General features: G+C 42.8%; 1 protein-coding gene across 3 annotated transcripts in view; it reads right to left on the bottom strand.

Annotated features, from left to right (window-relative positions):
- LOC110502025 (SH3 and multiple ankyrin repeat domains protein 3-like) overlaps positions 1–19034 on the bottom strand; it is a 296396-nt gene that overhangs the window by 149637 nt on the left and 127725 nt on the right. For all 3 annotated transcript variants that reach the window (XM_036955942.1, XM_036955945.1, XM_036955949.1), the window contains 3 exons: positions 10291–10399; positions 1400–1551; positions 97–264 (listed from right to left, as the gene is read on the bottom strand). In XM_036955942.1, coding sequence (XP_036811837.1) covers positions 97–264; positions 1400–1551; positions 10291–10399 — 429 coding nt within the window. The remainder of the gene's footprint in view (positions 1–96; positions 265–1399; positions 1552–10290; positions 10400–19034) is intronic.

Genomic DNA, 19034 nt, shown 5'->3' with positions numbered 1-19034 from the left:
ACCTTATTTGATGCATAAACAGTATTAAAACATAATCTTGTCATTTTTCTACCATATGGGTTATTAGCAACTGCGGGCAGGTGTGTGTGTGTTTACCTGGTGTATCTCCTGCCAACCGTTCTCATCCACACAGCCCACCTGAGCGTGGTCGTGGAGCAGAAGTTCACAGCAGTAGGGATCTCCTCCTACCATAGAGCTGTGATAGAGCGGACTTAACCCTCGACTGTCCTTATAGTCAGGAGACGCACCCAGGTCCAGCAACGTCTGGCAGAGAGAAAGAGAACGAGAGGGAAAGTTAGAGAACACACACACACAATGCACACACTCACTTCAAGCCCAACAGAAGCTATGAAAACCCCTGTATGAAAACACTATCCATTTCCTTTGTGGGATCTACATTTTTCTATCATAGGATTCTGCACTCATGTAGATCAAAAAGAGGGACATAGAGTAGTCCATTAAGATGATGGGTTTTTCTGCACTACAGCTATAGCTCTCAGGATGAGAACAATGATGAGTCATATCAGAGGCATTCAGTAATGATACACATCCATTCACTGAGCACACGCCTACTCATTAAAGACAACAACCTAACCTCCTCAAAGCAGATGAAAACCCAGTGAGCCAGGGAGGGCACAAGAAGCCCATTGAATAAAAGCATCTTTTCAGTCAGGTCTCGGAAGAGAGTACTTAGCACCCACATACACACTGAGGAAATCATGTGAGTCAGACTCTTACTTATGACAAGCAGAAAGTGAGTGAGTGTGTGTGTGTGGTCTAGTTCTTCTATCTTTGTGGTGACCTGCAATCCCCAAAAGTCCCCACGAGGATAGTAAAACAAGGAACATTCTCCTCGTGGGACATTTCCCAGTTTCGCACAAAGGCTATTTTAGCTTAGGGGTTAGATTTAGGGTTAGGGTTACAATTAGGCTTAGGGTTACAATTAGGGTTAAGGGTTAGTTTAGGTGTTAGGGGTTAGATTTAGGGTTAGGGTTACAATTAGGCTTAGGGTTACAATTAGGGTTAAGGTTTAGTTTAGGTGTTAGGGGTTAGATTTAGGGTTAGGGTTACAATTAGGCTTAGGGTTACAATTAGGGTTAAGGTTTAGTTTAGGTGTTAGGGGTTAGATTTAGGGTTAGGGTTACAATTAGGGTTAAGGTTTAGTTTAGGTGTTAGGGGTTAGATTTAGGGTTAGGGTTACAATTAGGGTTAAGGTTTAGTTTAGGTGTTAGGGGTTAGATTTAGGGTTAGGGTTACAATTAGGGTTAAGGTTTCGTTTAGGTGTTAGGGGTTAGGGAACATAGGATTTTGAATGGAAATTAATTTTAGGTCCACTCGAGGATAGAAAAAGAAGTGTGTGCGTGTGTTTGTGCGTGTGTTTGTACGTGTGTGTACTCACTATGAGGGCCGTATGGTTCTTGGTGCGGACAGCCTTGTGCAGTGCAGTGATGCCGTCTCGGGTCCTGAAGTCCAGGTGAGCTCCTCCACTCTTCAGCACCTTGATGAGGTCTGCACAGCCCTCCAGCTGAGACGCCATGGTCAGAGGACATTCTACAGCACACAGGGGAGAGAGGAACTAGGTTTAATATATAACAGGACAGCTTTTCAGTGTACATTCTGCATAGTACTGAGACAGAAGCATGCATTCAGCATTAGGGTTGACTTTAACTGTTTGCATTTAAATGAATCAAAGCATTTGTATGAGAAGGCCTGTCCCTTTAAATGTCTCTGATTAGAGTGATAAAGGCAGGGTGAATAAAATACTAGTTCCATTTCCAGATGAATCCACTCTCATCAATTTCAAGTGATTCATTTAAGAAGACAAATATTGTGCATTTGAGAGCCTCATCAGCGAAATGACTTTGTGATAAACATGACGGAGTTTGTGTTTACCAAAACCAGATAAGAGTGTCGGAGTTAGCAAACAATCTGTGTGTGTGTATGTGTGTGTGTGTTTGTTTGATGATGATGATGCAACTTAACACTAACGCCTCGATCACACCGACAGCAGCATAGCATTTTGGTACACCAGAAGTAAATTCATTTCCAATGGAACGCTGCGTTGCATAGCATTTTGGTACACCAGAAGTAAATTCATTTCCAATGGAACGCTGCGTTGCATAGCATTTTGGTACACCAGAAGTAAATTCATTTCCAATGGAACGCTGCGTTGCATAGCATTTTGGTACACCAGAAGTAAATTCATTTCCAATGGAACGCTGCGTTGCATAGCATTTTGGTACACCAGAAGTAAATTCATTTCCAATGGAACGCTGCGTTGCATAGCATTTTGGTACACCAGAAGTAAATTCATTTCCAATGGAACGCTGCGTTGCATAGCATTTTGGTACACCAGAAGTAAATTCATTTCCAATGGAACGCTGCGTTGCATAGCATTTTGGTACACCAGAAGTAAATTAATTTCCAATGGAACGCTGCGTTGCATAGCATTTTGGTACACCAGAAGTAAATTCATTTCCAATGGAACGCTGCATTGCATAGCATTTTGGTACACCAGAAGTAAATTCATTTCCAATGGAACGCTGCGTTGCATAGCATTTTGGTACACCAGAAGTAAATTAATTTCCAATGGAACGCTGCGTTGCATAGCATTTTGCGCAATGACGCTGTCGGTGTGATTAAGGTGTTAGAAGCCATCAATCTCATTATTTTAAATGTCGTTTTCTCTTCATCAAAGAAGGTGCTTGGGATGAACTGTGGGTTTAGTATATTCACCAACATGTGCACACACAGACACAACAAAACTAGCATTTAGAACCAAATAAACCAATTTTTTGTTTGTTTTGCTTTTGTTTACTCTTGCTCTTGCTCTCTCTCTCTCTCTCTCTCTCTTTCTCTTTCTCTCTCCATCTCTCTCTCTTTCTCTATCCATCTCTCTCCATCTCTCTCTCTCTTTCTCTCTCCATCTCTCTCTCTTTCTCTCTCTCTCTAGCTCTCTCTCTCTCGCTCTCTCCCAGAGGTCACCCCATTGGAGGCTCTCAACAAATGACTGCACAAACATTTGCATAAACATGAGGAGATTAGCATGAAGAATAATCCATCTTTACCCAGCATGCATTGGGATGTGGCAGAGAGGGACAGACGGATATCACTCAGTGGGCAGCCAACCCGAACAATCACAGCACTCGTTATCTACGTCTGTCTGTCTCTCTATCATGGTATCTGTCCATCTGTCTGTCAGTCTGTCTGTGAATATTTTTCTGTCTATTTCTGTCTGTCAGTCTCTGTATCTGTCCGTCTATCTCTGTATCTCTCTCTCCTTCTCTTTAATAATAACACTGATAATAAGTATCCTCAGGAAGTTCAATCAGTAGAACAGGAACCTCGGTGGGGAGTAAATTCCTGATTGGACGATAGCTGTTTTGATACTGTGAGTCTGAATGTACTAGCAGTATCACAATAATATCTACTCTCTTAATACTGTGGAACATACACTGAGTGTACAACACATTAGTAACACCTCCCTAATTATGAGTTGCACCTCCTTTTGCCCTCAGAACAGCCTCAATTCGACTCTACAAGGTGTTGAAAGCATTCCACAGGTATGCTGGCCCATGTTGACTCCAATACTTCCCACAGTTGTGTCAAGTTGGCTGGATTTCCTTTGGGTGGTGGACAATTTTTGATACCAGTGGAGACTCCTCAGAGGAGGAAGGGGAGGGCCATCATCCTCAGTGAATTTCATAAAAATGTAAATTGTAGAACATTAAAAAATGTATCCTTTTTAGATAAAACTATACTAAATATAATCACGTCATCAAATAACTGATGAAATCACACTACTTTGCCAAGAAAGTCTACAGTAGCCTCAACAGCCCTCTGTAGGGTAGCACCATGGCGTAGCCAGAGTACAGCTAGCTTCCGTCCACCTCTGGATACATTGACTTCAATCCAAAACCTAGGAGGCTCATGGTCCTCACCCCTTTCCATAGACTTACAAACTAATTATGACAACTTCCAGAGGACGTCCCTCCAATCTCGATTGAGATTGCGTCATCTGTGGATCTGTTGGGGCGGTATGAGAATTGGAGTGGGTCTAGGGTGTCTGTGAGGATGCTGTTGATGTTAGCCATGACCAGCCTTTCAAAGCACTTCATGGCTACTGACGTGAGTGCCACGGGGCGGTAATCATTAAGGCAGGTTACCTTGGGCACAGGGACTATGGTGGTCTGCTTGAAACATGTAAATCAAATCAAATCAAATGTTATTTGTCACATACACATGGTTAGCAGATGTTAATGCGAGTGTAGCGAAATGCTTGTGCTTCTAGTTCCGACAATGCAGTAATAACCAACGAGTAACCTAGCTAACAATTCCAAAACTACTACCTTATACACACAAGTGTAAAGGGATAAAGAATATGTACATAAAGATATATGAATGAGTGATGGTACAGAGCGGCATAGGCAAGATGCAGTAGATGGTATCGAGTACAGTATATACATATGAGATGAGTATGTAAACAAAGTGGCATAGTTTAAAGTGGCTAGTGATACATGTATTACATAAAGATGCAGTAGATGATATAGAGTACAGTATATACGTATACATATGAGATAAATAATGTAGACATGTAAACATTATATTAAGTAGCATTGTTTAAAGTGGCTAGTGATATATTTTACATCAATTCCCATCCATTCCCATTATTAAAGTGGCTGGAGTTGAGTCAGTGTCAGTGTGTTGGCAGCAGCCACTCAATGTTAGTGGTGGCTGTTTAACAGTCTGATGGCCTTGAGATAGAAGCTGTTTTTCAGTCTCTCGGTCCCAGCTTTGATGCACCTGTACTGACCTCGCCTTCTGGATGATAGCGGGGTGAACAGGCAGTGGCTCGGGTGGTTGTTGTCCTTGATTATCTTTATGGCCTTCCTGTGACATCGGGTGGTGTAGGTGTCCTGGAGGGCAGGTAGTTTGCCCCCGGTGATGCGTTGTGCAGACCTCACTACCGTCTGGAGAGCCTTACGGTTGTGGGCGGAGCAGTTGCCGTACCAGGCGGTGATACAGCCCGACAGGATGCTCTCGATTGTGCATCTGTAGAAGTTTGTGAGTGCTTTTGGTGACAAGCCGAATTTCTTCAGCCTCCTGAGGTTGAAGAGGCGCTGCTGCGCCTTCTTCACGATGCTGTCTGTGTGGGTGGACCAATTCAGTTTGTCTGTGATGTGTACGCCGAGGAACTTAAAACTTACTACCCTCTCCACTACTGTTCTATCGATGTGGATAGGGGGGTGTTCCCTCTGCTGTTTCCTGAATTCCACAATCATCTCCTTAGTTTTGTTGACGTTGAGTGTGAGGTTATTTTCCTGACACCACACTCCGAGGGCCTTCACCTCCTCCCTGTAGGCCGTCTCGTCGTTGTTGGTAATCAAGCCTACCACTGTTGTGTCGTCTGCAAACTTGATGATTGAGTTGGAGGCGTGCGTGGCCACGCAGTCGTGGGTGAACAGGGAGTACAGGAGAGGGTGGGGCCCCTTGTGGGGCCCCAGTGTTGAGGATCAGCGGGGTGGAGATGTTGTTACCTACCCTCACCACCTGGGAGCGGCCCGTCAGGAAGGCCAGTACCCAGTTGCACAGGGCGGGGTCGAGACCTATTCTCACATAGGTATTCCTCTTGTCCAGATGGGTTAGGGCAGTGTGCAGTGTGGTTGAGATTGCATCGTCTGTGGACCTATTTGGGCGGTAAGCAAATTGGAGTGGGTCTAGGGTGGCAGGTAGGGTGGAGGTGATATGGTCCTTGACTAGTCTCTCAAAGCACTTCATGATGACGGAAGTGAGTGCTACGGGGCGGTAGTCATTTAGCTCAGTTACCTTAGCTTTCTTGGGAACAGGAACAATGGTGGCCCTCTTGAAGCATGTGGGAACAGCAGACTGGGATAGGGATCGATTGAATATGTCCGTAAACACACCAGCCAGCTGGTCTGCGCATGCTCTGAGGGCGCGGCTGTGGATGCCGTCTGGGCCTGCAGCCTTGCGAGGGTTAACACGTTTACATGTTTTACTCACCTCGGCTGCAGTGAAGGAGAGTTTGCATGTTTTGGTTGCGGGCCGTGTCAGTGGCACTGTATTGTCCTCAAAGCGGGCAAAAAAGTTATTTAGTCTGCCTGGGAGCAAGGCATCCTGGTCCGTGACTGGGCTGGTTTTCTTTTTGTAATCCGTGATTGACTGTAGACCCTGCCACATACCTCTTGTGTCTGAGCCGTTGAATTGCGATTCTACTTTGTCTCTATACTGACGCTTAGCTTGTTTGATTGACTTGCGGAGGGAATAGCTACACTGTTTGTATTCGGTCATGTTTCCGGTCACCTTGCCCTGATTAAAAGCAGTGGTTTGAGCTTTCAGTTTCACGCGAATGCTGCCATCAATCCACGGTTTCTGGTTTGGGAATGTTTTAATCGTTGCTATGGGAACGACATCTTCAACGCACGTTCTAATGAACTCGCTCACCGAATCAGCGTATACGTCAATGTTGTTGTCTGACGCAATACGAAACATATCCCAGTCCCAGTCCAGTCTTGAAGCGTGGAATCAGATTGGTCGGACCAGCGTTGAACAACCTCAGCGTGGGAGCTTCTTGTTTTAGCTTCTGTCTGTAGGCAGGGAGCAACAAAATGGAGTCGTGGTCAGCTTTTCCGAAAGGAGTGCGGGGGAGGGCCTTATATGCATCGTGGAAGTTAGAATAGCAATGATCCAAAGTTTTACCAGCCCTGTTTGCACAATCGATATGCTGATACAATTTAGGGAGTCTTGTTTTCAGATTAGCCTTGTTAAAATCCCCAGCTACAATGAATGCAGCCTCAGGATATATGGATTCCAGTTTGCAAAGAGTCAAATAAAGTTCGTTCAGAGCCATCGATGTGTCTGCTTGGGGGGGAATATATACTGATTATAATCAAAGAGAATTCCCTTGGTAGATAATGCGGTCGACATTTGATTGTGAGGAATTCTAAATCAGGTAAACAGAAGGACTTGAGTTCCTGTATGTTGTTGTGACCACACCATGTCTCGTTAACCATAAAGCATACGCCCCCGCCCCTCTTCTTACCAGAAAGATGTTTTTTTTCTGTCGGCGCAATGCGTGGAGAAACCAGCTGGCTGCACCGACTCCGATAGCGTCTCTCGAGTGAGCCATGTTTCCGTGAAGCAAAGAACGTTACAGTCCCTGATGTCCCTCTGGAATGCTACCCTTGCTCGGATTTCATCAAACTTGTTGTCAAGAGACTGGACATTGGCGAGTAGTATGCTAGGAGGTGGTGCGCGATGTGCCCGTCTCCGGAGCCTGACCAGAAGACTGCTTCGCGTCTCTTTTACGACGTCGTTGTTTTGGGTCGCAGGCTGGGATCCATTCCGTTGTCCTGGGTGAAAGGCAGAACACAGGATCCGCTCCGTGAAAGTCATATTCTTGGTCATACTGATGGTGAGTTGACGCTGCTCTTATACTCAGTAGTTCTTCTCGACTGTGTGTAAGGAAACCTAAGATGACCTGGGGTACCAATGTAAGAAATAACACGTAAAAAAACAAAAAACTGCATAGTTTCCTAGGAACGCGAAGCGTGTAGGTATTACAGACTCGGTCAGGGAGAGGTTGAAATTGTCAGTGAAGGCACTTGACAGTTGGTCCGCGCATGCTTTGAGTACACATCCTGGTAATCCGTCTGGCACAGCGACTTTGTGAACACAGTAATCCAGAACAGCTGGTGCTTTCGCGCATGCTTCAGTGTTGCTTGCCTTGAAGAGAGCATAAAAGGCATTTAGTTTGTCTGCTAGGCAAGTGTCACTGGGCAGCTTGCATCTGGGTTTCCCTTTGTAGTCCGTAGTAGTTTTCAAGCCCTGCCACATCCGAAGAGCGTCAGAGCAGGTATAGTAGGATTAAATCTTAATCCTGTATTGACGCTTTGCTTGTTTGATGGTTCGTCTGAGGGCATAGCGGAATTTCTTATAAGTGTCCAGATTAGTCTCCCGCTCCATGAAAGCGGCAGCTCTAGCCTTTAGCTCGATGCGGATGTTGCCTGTAATCCATGGCTTCTGGTTGGGATATGTACGTATAGTCACTGTGGGGACGACATCATACACCGAGTTGGTGTATTCCTCAATGCCATTGGATGAATAGCAAAACAAAGTCACTGTTGCTTCCTGCTTTAGTTTTTGCTTGTCAGCAGGAATCAGGAATTAGGGGGATATAATTATGGTCAGATAGAGTTGTGGTCAGATTTGCCAAATGGAGGGCGGGGGAGAGCTTTGTACGCATCTCTGTGTGTGGAGTAAAGGTGGTCTAGAATTCATTTTCCTGTTGCACATTACATGCTGGTAAAAATTTGGTAAAACTGATTTAAGTTTTCCTGCATTAAAATCCCCGGCCACTATGAGCGCCGCTTCTGGGTCAGCATTTTCTTCTTTGCTTATGGCCTTATAGAGTTGGTTGAGAGCGGGCTTACACGGAACCCACGGCATCTAAACTTTCATAGTATTACCACGACAACCAGCAAAACAGTTCGTCTATCAAACACCCACGTGGGTATAACCAATGAGGAGATGGCACGTGGGTACCTGCTTCTATAAACCAATGAGGAGATGGGAGAGGCAGGACTTTCAGCGCGATCTGCATCAGAAATAGAAAGGTGTTCTATTTTAGCCCTTGGCATCGCAGACGTTCCTTGGCGCGCACGAGCAGTATGGGTGCAATAATTGAATAACATGGATTTCTACATTTATTTTGCAACGCTCACGCACGCGATGTGTCTGGTCTGGTCAGCATGTTAGTGCCAGCTTCACTGGTAAATAAACGGCTACGAATAATACAGATGAGAACTCTCTTGGTAGATAGTGTGGTCAACAGCTAATCATAAGGTACTCTACCTCAGGCGAGCAATACCGCGAGACTTCTTTAATATTAGACACCGCGCACCAGCTGTTATTGACAAAAAGACTCACACTCCCACCCCTTGTCTTACCAGAGGTAGCATCTCTGATCTGCCGGTGCATGAAAAATCCCGCCTGCTCTATATTGTCCGTTTCTTCGTTCAGCCACGTCTCAGTGAAACATAAGCTGTTATAGTTTTTAATGACTCGTTGGTAGGATCATTTTAATAGTAGGTCATCAATTTTATTTTCCAACGATTGCACGTTAGCAAGAAGAATGGAAGGCATTGGGAGTTTGCTCGCTCGCCTCCGGATTCTCAGAAGGATCCCCAATCTGTGTTCCATTTTCCAGTGTCTTTTTTTCACACAAAAGGCGTGGATCTGGGCCTATTGAAAGCAGGATATCCTTCTCGTCGGACTCGTTAAAGGAAGAAGTTTCTTGCAGTTCGTGTTGAGTAATCACTTCTCTGATGTCCAGAAGTTATTTTCGGTCATTAATTATGTACACAATAAGTTTAAAAAAGAAGTTACACAAAGCGCCAAAAAAATTACAAAATTGTCTGGGAGAATGTAAACGTCAGCCATGTTCTTCGCACCATCTTTATGAATGAGAGTCATCCAATATGCTATAATAGAAATAAGGCCATGCTCATGGAAAATAAATCGTCCTCTCATCTTAAACGGCACTGACCGCCTCTGCTTGACACACACGGGAAACTGTTGAGCGTGAAAAATTCTCGACCCACTCAAACCGGTGAGCCTGCCACACTACCTGTTCAAAGGCACTTAAATATTTTTTCTTGCCCATTCACCCTTGGAATGGCACGCATACACAATATGTCTCAATACTCAATGCTTAAAAATCCTTCTTTAACCTGTATCCTCCCATTCATCTACACTGATTGAAGTGGATTTAATAAGTGACATCAATAAGGGATCATAGCTTTCAGCTGGATTCACCTGGTCAGTCTATATGGAATGTTTAATACTCTCAGTGTATATCAAATAGTACTGTGGCTTAGCTAACCATTGTTTGTTCTCTCGCCAGTAATCACTGACATCTGCAGGGAAGTTGTTAGCACCCAGCGGCAGGTAGCCTAGCGGTTGAGTTGGGCCAGTAACTGTGGGTTGCTAGTTCGAAACCTTGAGCCGCCTAGGTGATAAATCTGTCCTTGAGCAAGGTAGTTAACCCTAATTGCTCCAGGGTGTCAGGGGGAGTGGGCTATGCAACAAAAAAATCATCACACGTGTATAATCCACACTAGTACAAATGTAAGAACCCACCTAATTATTATCTCATCAATGAGCATGTTTTTATTCACATATTGTAGCACTGTTTTGTTCAATCTAAATGAACTCTGCATGTCTCTTTGATTCTATCATTTCTGGATGCTAGAGGTGCAACTGTCTCCTCACCTCCCGATTCAGGGTCGTGGAAGTTGGGGTCCAGACCTTTCTCCAGGAACTTGGACACCTTTTCAATGTTCCTCTGCTGTACATACTCCATAAACTTCTTCAGGTTCGCCTGGGAGACAGACAGATAGAGAGTCCATGTCATTCAACTAGTATTAAAAACATATTTAAATGTAATTCATGCAAATCTAATTGCATTTAATATTGAGGAGGGGGAGCGGTGTAGAGTTTTAGAGAGGGGGTGAGAGTGAGAAAGAGAGAGCGATAAAGGGATAGATAAAGGAGGAGAAATAGAGTGGATAGGGAAGGAGGGGAGAGAAAAAGAGAGGTAGTGAAATAGAGCGAATGAAGGACAGTTAGGGAGATATAGAGAAAGATAAAACATAGAGGGAGAGAGAGCGTTGTGATTGGGTGATGTAACACTCATGTGGATAGAGATGTTTAATAATGCAGGTGCGAGATGAAAGCTGAAGCACACTCCCGTGTGTGTTTGTGTTCCATGTCAGTCCAAGTGGAAGATTTAGTTGGATACAGTAGTGCATTAGGCACCGTTGGGTAGACCGCAATATTCCATCTCTCTGTACTTCCAAAGCAGCAAAAAACTAACTTTCTATTCATCAAGAACAAAATACAGTACATAGCACTTCTCTTTAAAGGATCAGACCACTTACCCATGCCTTATCCTGAAACCAACTAGTTCCTATACTGTGCATTATAAGTAAAGGAAACAGCACTTAGGTTAGGGGTCAAGTCCATTTCAATTCAATAAATTCAGCACAATATGGAAAACACACAGGTGTGAGGTAGATTGGGTGTATGTACAGCCATTGGTTATTGAAAGCAGAGGAGTTGAGGTGTGGTCTTTACTCCCAATATTCAGTTTTATGTTACAGTTTCACACCAAAGAGGGAATTTTGGATTTCCTTATCTTTGTAACCTTTGCTTGATATTCAGCTCATTGCAGTAAAGTGTTTTAACCATTACAGATGACTATCTCACCCAGATGTTTGGAGAGTGAATTGGGATACGTACACATCTGCATCTGCTGTACAAGGCTGGAAAGCTCATTCATAAAATAACACCATGCAGCCACACACAAAACTGCCCAAATAGGGATTTGGACCAGAATCTATCTGGTCCCCACTTATCTACTTTTGTAGTACTACTGAAACAAGGAAGTTTGCAAGTAAAACACCACAGCCATAGAGTACTATGTAAGGACAATACATATTGAATACTTTTATCTGAATAAAAGGTTGAGGTGTATTTCCACTTCAATTCAGTTACTTAGTGATTCAATTTGAATTTCTGTTTAATTCCTGAATTGACTGAATGTAAATGGTATTTATCCCAAAGCCTGACTCGAATCCCTATGAGCCTAATTACCAACCTGTAAAATATTCTCAATCAATACTACTGACTTAAAAACCTTGGGTTACTTGAGAGATTCCATATGCTGACAACAGCTTTCTGTGAAATAATGATTCCACTGTCGATGTAGCTTTAAATTCAATCCAGCTAACATCATTGAGAAATAGGAAATAGGTAATACAATATTGATACAGCATCTGAAATAGTTAATACAGTTTGAACACACAGTATCTGAAGTAGTCAAGACTATATTGGTATAGTATCTAACATAACTTTATTGTGAGATAAAGAGATGGTATTAAACATAGAGGCTAGAGGAGAGAGCTGTGTTCAGATATAACCCATCTGGCTAACAGTGAGATATCATTACTATTCTATTCTCAAGGTTTCTCTGCCTCACTTGTTACATAACCACCACATGCACTGAAACCTACAGTACACACACACACACACACACACACACACACACACACACACAGACACACACAAAGTAAAAGGTGCAGTGACACAAACAAAGGATTATTTTTTACAGACATACTGTACACACGCTTGCACAAAAAACACACACACCACACACACCTTGCCTGTGACCAGCATCGCTAATTAGCGGAACATCATGTAGAAGGCGTGTTCCACTCACCATGTAAGGAGTCAAATATATCCGTCCTTCCAAAATCCCTCTCTTTAACTCCTTCACAACTTCACGTCTCTCTCGTGCTCCCTCACTCAGAGACATCTCCGCTCTCGCCCATACCTGGCTACCCTGGCTCACTCACACACACACACACATTGGCACTGAGAATGACTGCCGACTGCTCCTCTCACCATCATCAGCTGTACTGAGGAGAAATTCACTCTGGCTTTTTTCAGAATATATGATAAGTGGTTGTTATGGTGATAGGATACAAAGAGTGAGCTCTGACTGCCAGAAACATACGTGTGTGGGAAGATAAGTCTGTGCGTGTGTACTATGAAATGCATTACTAGAAAGGCCGGAGGGATGCTTAGCTAGCAATGTGTTTCGTATAATGTGTGTAATTTTGCCCGTTGAGTGCAGAGGAGAGGAGACAGCTTTGTTATGGCTAATCTACTCAAGTACACATCCTAATGAACACCATCACACACACAGAGTATCATACTACAAAGTGGAACAGTATACATTTCCCTTCAGGAGAGTGGGGGGGGGGGGGGGGGGGGCTCAATGCGGTTCCAGCCACAGCGCAGACTCCTTTATTGAAATACAAACGCTGTCAATGATGACTGGGAGCCTTGTTTGGCACAGGAAAATGATGTGCATGTGAGACGGTTTGTTTGATGGCATATGTCTGCATCCCAAGTCCCAACTTGATCTCATAAGGAACTGTAACAATGTAATCTCACAGGCTGAGAGAGGCTAACATCCACAGATTTGCAAAACATTACTGATGTTTACAAAAAAGTGTGAGAGGTTAGGTTGAAGCATGTTAGCAAGGGGGTTAGGTTTATTTTAGTTTTGGGGTAAGGGTAAGGTTAGTTTGTCAAGCTTGAGGGTGCAGCACTGCCAAATGTAAAGATCGGACACAAATTGGCCACAAAACAATCCCTCTTCTGTTACGTTTCTGGTGTGATTTCAGGCTGCCTAGTCTCCAGCTCAGTTTAATTCACAACACGGGTTCAGGAGTAAAATCTAATCGGGGGATCAATTTGAGACACACACACCGGTCATACTAATGTCATTACCACGGGAACCCATATCATAGCAACGAGAAGCCCTCCCCATAGTAACACGGTATGCACACAGAAACAGATGAACCAGCAAAAGAGAACTGACAGATATGGGACAGAACACACACAGGTGTCACACAGACATACATACACAAGCACGCCGTGCCACGCACACACGCACTGATACAGAATTTTAATTTGAGCCAGTTTGTTACAGCAGGAAAATATTCATGCAGAAACAAGACATGTGAATTATGTAGACTATAATTAATGGACTGAATGGATTTTTTGAAGGGGTTGATATATTTTTCATTGTGGAAAATCAAGTCTGACATTTTAACGTGGAAAATTGAAACTTTAGAAGCCTCTTCAAACATCGGATACACTACAATTTTGCATTTCCTGTTGTGCAGGAAAATTCTCAGCAACAAAAGAGTGATCAAATTAAGATCCTACATCTGTACTCACGTGTCACAGACACATACACAGACACAACCACTGTCTACCTAGCATTAGGAAACACATCAGAATGACCTTCAGTCAGGGAGATTTTCTCCAAATCAGCACTTACAGACCCTACCTTTCTCTCACTGTATCCAATAGTAAAGGTTAATATCTGCCAACACAGCAGGCCCAACACCCAGCAGTGTGATCCGAAATTCACTGTCAGAACATACGATACTGTTCATATTACCATGTGCTAATGTGTTTTTGTTTGTTTGTAAATCACAAAGTGCATCTGCATTTCCTACAAAGTAGGAAAATTATCAACAACAGAAGAGTGATCAAATTAAGATCCTACATCTGGAAAAACTGAGCATCTGCTATCTAACTGAGAGTATCCTCATTGAAAACATCAGAAGTTCTTCAAAGGTAAATGATTTTATTTGAAGGCTTTTATGTTTTTGTTAATGTTGCGTGCTGGATGCTAACGCTAATGCTAACGCTAAATGCTAACGCGAAATGCTAACTCTAGCTAGCTACTTTTACACAAATGATTGTTTTCCTATGGTTGAGAAGCATATTTTGAAAATCTGAGATGACAGTGTTGTTTACAAAAGGCTAAGCTTGAGAGATGGCATATTTATTTCATTTCATTTGCGATTTTCATAAATAGTTAACGTTGTGTTATGCTAATGAGCTTGCTGATAGATTTACACAATCCTGGATACAGGGGTTTTTTCATAGCTAAACGTGACGCAGAAAACGGAGCGATTTGTCCTAAACAAATAATCTTTCAGGAAAAACTGAACATTTGCTATCTGAGAGTCTCCTCATTGAAAACATCTGAAGTTCTTCAAAGGTAAATGATTTTTTTGAATGCTTTTCTGTTTTTTTGTGTAAATGTTGCCAGCTGAATGCTAATGCTAAATGCTACGTTAGCCATCAATACTGTTACACAAATGCTTGTTTTGCAATGGTTGAGAAGCATATTTTGAAAATCTGAGATGACAGTGTTGTTAACAAAAGGCTAAGCTTGAGAGATGGCATATTTATTTCATTTCATTTGCGATTTTCATGAATAGTTAACGTTGCGTTATGGTAATGAGCTTGAGTCTGTATTCACGAACCCGGATCCGGGATGGGGAGATCAGAAAGGTTAATAGGATACTTTCTATGCTTGTATAGTTAGCATCAGCAGCAGGGGTGCTCAACTCCCCGCCACTAACATAAAGTGATGGCTGTGATACATGGAGAGGGGGCATATCCAGCTGTCTGTTCTCCATCTGCGACACTGATGATAATTTAATTTAATAATTGGATCACCATTGTGTATATCATAATATTGTGTAGATCATAGTAGAAAAGCCAACGATAAAGGCATTATGGCTTGCGCTCCTTTTTTTCGTGTTGATCTGTTGGCGGTAGGGGCATTTGATTCAGCAGCCCTGCGCACCGGATAGGCAAAGTGTTCCCCTTTTGAATCATTTCATTTTTATGAAAAGACAAACTCCGCCTACCCGGTGGACCAGGAGATATGTGAAAAAATCGAGAATGCCTACTGCGCTGGCCAATCGGATAGCTCAAATCACCGTGCCTACCTACAGCTTCCACGACCCCCGCTACAGCAAAATGTGACACTAGTTTACGTGAGATTTAATAACTTTTAAAACCATGACCAAGAGAGACTGTCAAAGAATACAGCAACGAGCTGCTGTTTTTTATTAGTGAGTTGATGTCTACTTTTTATTCAACACTGTCAACACTTTTACAAAATATAAAATGCGCTTCGCTCTATTCCAAGTGTATCGATAGCCATACATTTTATTATTATTAGCAGCTCGACTGTCCCTCTCTGCCTCTCGCTCTGGTCAGTCTCACCGGAGGAAAGGAGGGAGAGCGCAAGAACCGTGAGAGGCGGACCCTCTGCTGCTCTCTCCCTCCGCTGAGAATAATACCGTGTTCAAAATAACTTCAGTGTGTTCAAGACAACTGGGAACTCGGTAAAAATTAAATCCGACTGGGACAAATCTTTTTCACTGGTCATCCAACTCGGAAACTCTGGCATCTTTCTAGAACTCCGACTTTCCGACCTGAAGTTCACTGACGTCATGATATAACTTTTTGTTGAGTTTCCAGTTGTCTTGAAAGCACCATGACCATGAGATGCAGGTACAGTCAGTCTAGTAAAATAAAACATGTAATTATTTCAATTTATGCTCAGCTGTGTCTTGCAAGTGTTACACCAACTAATCTATTTTGTTAATAAATCTTGAGTTATGAAATATAATATGGTCTGAGAAGGACAATATTAGCAGGCCAGGCATATAGCCAATATGCTATGATAATGTATTAGGCCTCTGCACAGCCCTCATTCCCACAGAACTGTTTTAAGTCAATGCTAATTAATAGTTAATGTTACATTTGTTCAAAAAAAATCTGAGTGGTAGATATAGGCTTACTTTTTGACTGTGAAAGTGATCTTGACTCAGATAAGGTTGGTGACCACTTAAATAGCACATAGCGTGGCTTCAAATGGTGTCTGATTTTACCCACTTCCATCAAAATAAACATCAACATCCAAAAATAAACATTTGTTTTCTTAAAAGCCTGAAATCAGTGCAACCCAATGTAAACAGCATTAGCCTGCAGAGTTTGTTCCAGATCCCATCCTGTCCTTTTGTTGGCTGTCTTATATAAGGGTTAAGATGAAGCAGGCAGGCCTTGACCTGTATGTCCCAGATGCTTTATACAGAAACCATCCGGCTGCAGGGGCAAATCATTTTAATTAAAGAGAGAGACAGAGACAGAGAGAGAGAGATGGAGATGAAGACAGAGGGAGGGGGAGAGATGGAGATGAAGAGAGAGAGAAAGAGGGAGGGGAGAGATGGAGATGAAGAAAGAGAAAGAGGGACGGGAGAGATGGAGATGAAGAGAGAGAAAGAGAGAGACAGAGCAAGATGGAGATGAAGAGAGAGGAAGGGGGAGGGATGGAGATGAAGAGAGAGAAAGAGGGAGTGGAGAGATGGAGATGAAGAGAGAGAAAGAGGGAGTGGAGAGATGGAGATGAAGAGAGAGAGAAAGAGGGAGGGGAGAGATGGAGATGAAGAGAGAGAGAAAGAGGGAGGGGAGAGATGGAGATGAAGAGAGAGAAAGAGAGGGACAGAGAGAGATGGAGATGAGGAGAGAGAGAGCAAGATGGAGACGAAGAGAGAGTAAGAGGAAGGGGGAGAGATGGAGATGAAGAGAGAGAAAGAGGGATGTGGAGAGATGGACATTATACTATCATATCCACAGCCAGTGAACAGCTGGAGGAGTAATGGAGTAAGAGAAATATGTCACAGCTCGAGTACAGTCGGCCTCCTACAACACAGCTACCACTCCATATCTAATGGGAATCCACAGTATCTAAAGCAGTGATTCTCAACTGCTGGGTCACGACCCAGGACATTTTGAATGAGTCACTGTGTTTTTGTAGATTTTTTTTCAATTGAAAAAATACTCCAGCCTGAACTTAACCGACTAAAACCAGGTAGATATTGGTAGAAAGTGACTCAATAATGTTATCTTTTAACTATTTTTTCTTCAATCACAGTATTTTCAATATAGAGCTATTAGCAGCGCTATTTAGTGGATGTGGGTAAACTTTAATTGTTTTCTTCGTCATAATTGCTACAATTTCTATCAATATAGTATTAAAAATAGTTTTTCCCGATTGCATTTTGGCAAATTTTTGTTGTGATGCAAATATTGTCGCGACTGAGACAACCTGGTTTCATTTGGGTCCCGAGGCAAAACCAGCTGAGAAGCACTGATCTAAAGCACAGCTAACACCATGTACAGAACAACGCGCAATTAAGATAATATGCCTAATATGCATTCATATACAGTGGCAAGAAAAAGTATGTGAACGCTTTGAAATTATCTGGATTCCTGCATAAATTGGTCATACAATTAGATCTGATCTTCATCTAAGTCACAACAACAGACAAACACAGTCTGCTTATACTAACAACACACAAATGAGTGTATTTTTCTTGTCTATATTGAATACATCACTTAAACATTCACAGTGTAGGTTGGAAAAAGCATGTGAACCCCTAGGCTAAAGATCCCCTCCTGCAAAGATGACTGCAAGAGCACAGTGCAGAATGCTCAATGAGGTTAAGAAGAATCTTAGAGTGTCACCTAAAGACTTAAATAAATATCTGGAACATGCTAACATCTCTGTTGCCGAGTCTACGATACGTAAAACACTAAACAAGAATGGTGTTCATGGGAGGACACCACGGAAGAAGCCACTGCTGTCTAAAAAAGACATTGCTGCACGTCTGAAGTTCTCAAAAGAGCATCTGGATGTTCCACAGCGCTACTGGCAAAATATTCTGTGGACAGATGAAACTAAAGTTGAGTTGTTTCGAAGGAACACACAATACTATGTGTGGAGAAAAAAAAGACACAGCACACCAACATCAAAACCTCATCCCAACTGTAAAGTATGGTGGAGGGAGCATCATGGTTTGGAGCTGCTCTGCTGCCTCATGGCCTGGAAAAATGAATTCCCAAGTTAATCAAGACATTTTGCCGGAGAATATAAGGCTATCTGGCCACCAATTGAAGCTCAACAGAAGTTGGGTGATGCAACAGGACAACGACCCAAAACACAGATGTAAATCAACAACAAAATGGCTTCAACAGAAGAAAATATGCCTTCTGGAGTGGCCCAGTCAGAGTCCTGACCTCAAACCAATTGAGATGCTGTAGCATGACCTCAAGAGAGTGGTTCACACCAGACATCCCAAGAATATTGCTGAACTGAAACAGTTTTGTAAAGAGGAATTGGTCCAAAATTCCTCCTGACCGTTGTGCAGGTCTTGAGTGTGCAGGGTTGAGGTTATTGCTGCCAGAGTAGAGTCAGCCAGTTATTAAAACCAAGGGTTCACATACTTTTCCCACCCTGCACTGTGAATGTTTACACAGTGTGTTCAATAAAGACATGAAAACGTATAATTATTTGTGTGTTAGTTTAAGTAGATTGTGTTTTGTCTTGTTAGGTTCTTATTTTTCAGAGTAAATAACTCACAGACACAAGAGAAGCTTAACAAAGTTGAATTCTTCCCAAAGGGTCGACACAGCCTTATTCAGACACAGACATGACTTCCCCTGTGGTGGTATTCATACCCCACTTTGGGTGGAGTCTCCCCCGTATCTCTAAACATGGCATCATTCTT

This window comes from Oncorhynchus mykiss, chromosome 2 (assembly GCF_013265735.2).
Source record: "Oncorhynchus mykiss isolate Arlee chromosome 2, USDA_OmykA_1.1, whole genome shotgun sequence".
NCBI lineage: Eukaryota > Metazoa > Chordata > Actinopteri > Salmoniformes > Salmonidae > Oncorhynchus > Oncorhynchus mykiss.
The sequence above is the reverse complement of the archived record's forward strand: the minus strand, read 5'-3'. Positions and strand labels throughout refer to the sequence as shown.